General features: G+C 46.6%; 1 protein-coding gene across 1 annotated transcript in view; it reads right to left on the bottom strand.

Annotated features, from left to right (window-relative positions):
- The window catches only part of LOC311061860 (cyclic AMP-responsive element-binding protein 5-like), a 27,219-nt gene extending 26,410 nt beyond the window's left edge, over positions 1-809 (bottom strand). Inside the window, exon 1 of the mRNA XM_084080559.1 lies at positions 565-809. Coding sequence (XP_083936685.1) covers positions 565-581 — 17 coding nt within the window. The 5' untranslated portion in view covers positions 582-809. The remainder of the gene's footprint in view (positions 1-564) is intronic.
- Between the last annotated feature and the right edge of the window lie 346 nt (positions 810-1,155).

Below are 1,155 nucleotides of genomic sequence, written 5' to 3'. Positions count from 1 at the left end.
CTTCAAATATGATTATTTTGGGGGGTCACGGCCTGAACAGGTTGAAATTGAACTACTGTAGTAAGCTACCATCAGGTTTTGTTATCAAGTTGTTTCCCTCCAAAAACAATAAGGTATTTAGTGAGTGGGGGGTGTTCTGTGAGTCTCCTCATCAGAAGCATTAGTCCCAGATAAGCCCACTCAGCACATTTCCCTGCGAAACCTTCTGTCAAAGTGCTTACATCAACCAACCGGCCTGCAGAATGACGTCAGCTTATAATACATAAATCCGACCAGGAACGTTGCCAATAAATACAAGGCTGATTAATTCTAACGGTATCCATCCATCGGCATTGAAAAGTTAGAATATAGGGCGCCAAATGCTGCGCCTGGACTATAATGTCACCTGTCTGTCATCATGATCATCATTTAGTCATCATAACCTCAGTCAAGTGTGGAGGTTAGGACTGTGATGATCATGACAGACAGGTGAAAAGTGCACAGCTGGGCTATCTCTCGCGCTCTCACACACACACACACACACACACACAAACACACGGACACAAAGTTGTAAAAAAAAATCACCTGTAGGCATGGGCCATCCAAATTATCCAAATTTCCGAAGTTCAAAGTCAGTCTCCTGTCACTTCAGTCAGCTCCCATTATCTTTGGCCGGTGATTGTCAGAGCTATTGGACCTTGTTCAAACGAACCGGAGTCGAGTCGAGGCTGACAAACCGAATGATTACGATCAGACGACAGACGCAGATCAGACCCCCGCGGATCACAATAAGAACATGACCCGGTTCGTAGCCTCCACCATAACCATAAGCAACCTGTTCAGCTCATAAACAGCCCGATCAGACACACAGTATACAGTCACACCCCCCAAATAGACACACACGCAGTCAACTGGTCCGCCGGCTGATGAGAGAGAGAGAGAGAGAGAGAGAGAGAGAGAGAGAGAGAGAGAGAGAGAGAGAGAGAGAGCCTAAACGGGACAGCGCCGGTCCCCGACCCCGTTAACTTTTCTTCGGCAGCCCTTTTTCACACAAGCACAGTGTCCCAAAAAAAATCCGACAATCCGTGGTTTAAATGCCGACCACAGCTCAGTTACTTTTGTGAATGAAAGTTTATAGTTGCGATGAAAGCTTGTACCTACCCCACCACAAGTGCA

Source organism: Gymnoscopelus microlampas, assembly GCF_963454915.1.
Source record: "Gymnoscopelus microlampas genome assembly, chromosome: 15".
NCBI classification, from domain to species: Eukaryota; Metazoa; Chordata; class Actinopteri; order Myctophiformes; family Myctophidae; genus Gymnoscopelus; species Gymnoscopelus microlampas.
This window is presented reverse-complemented; position numbering and strand designations above follow the sequence as displayed.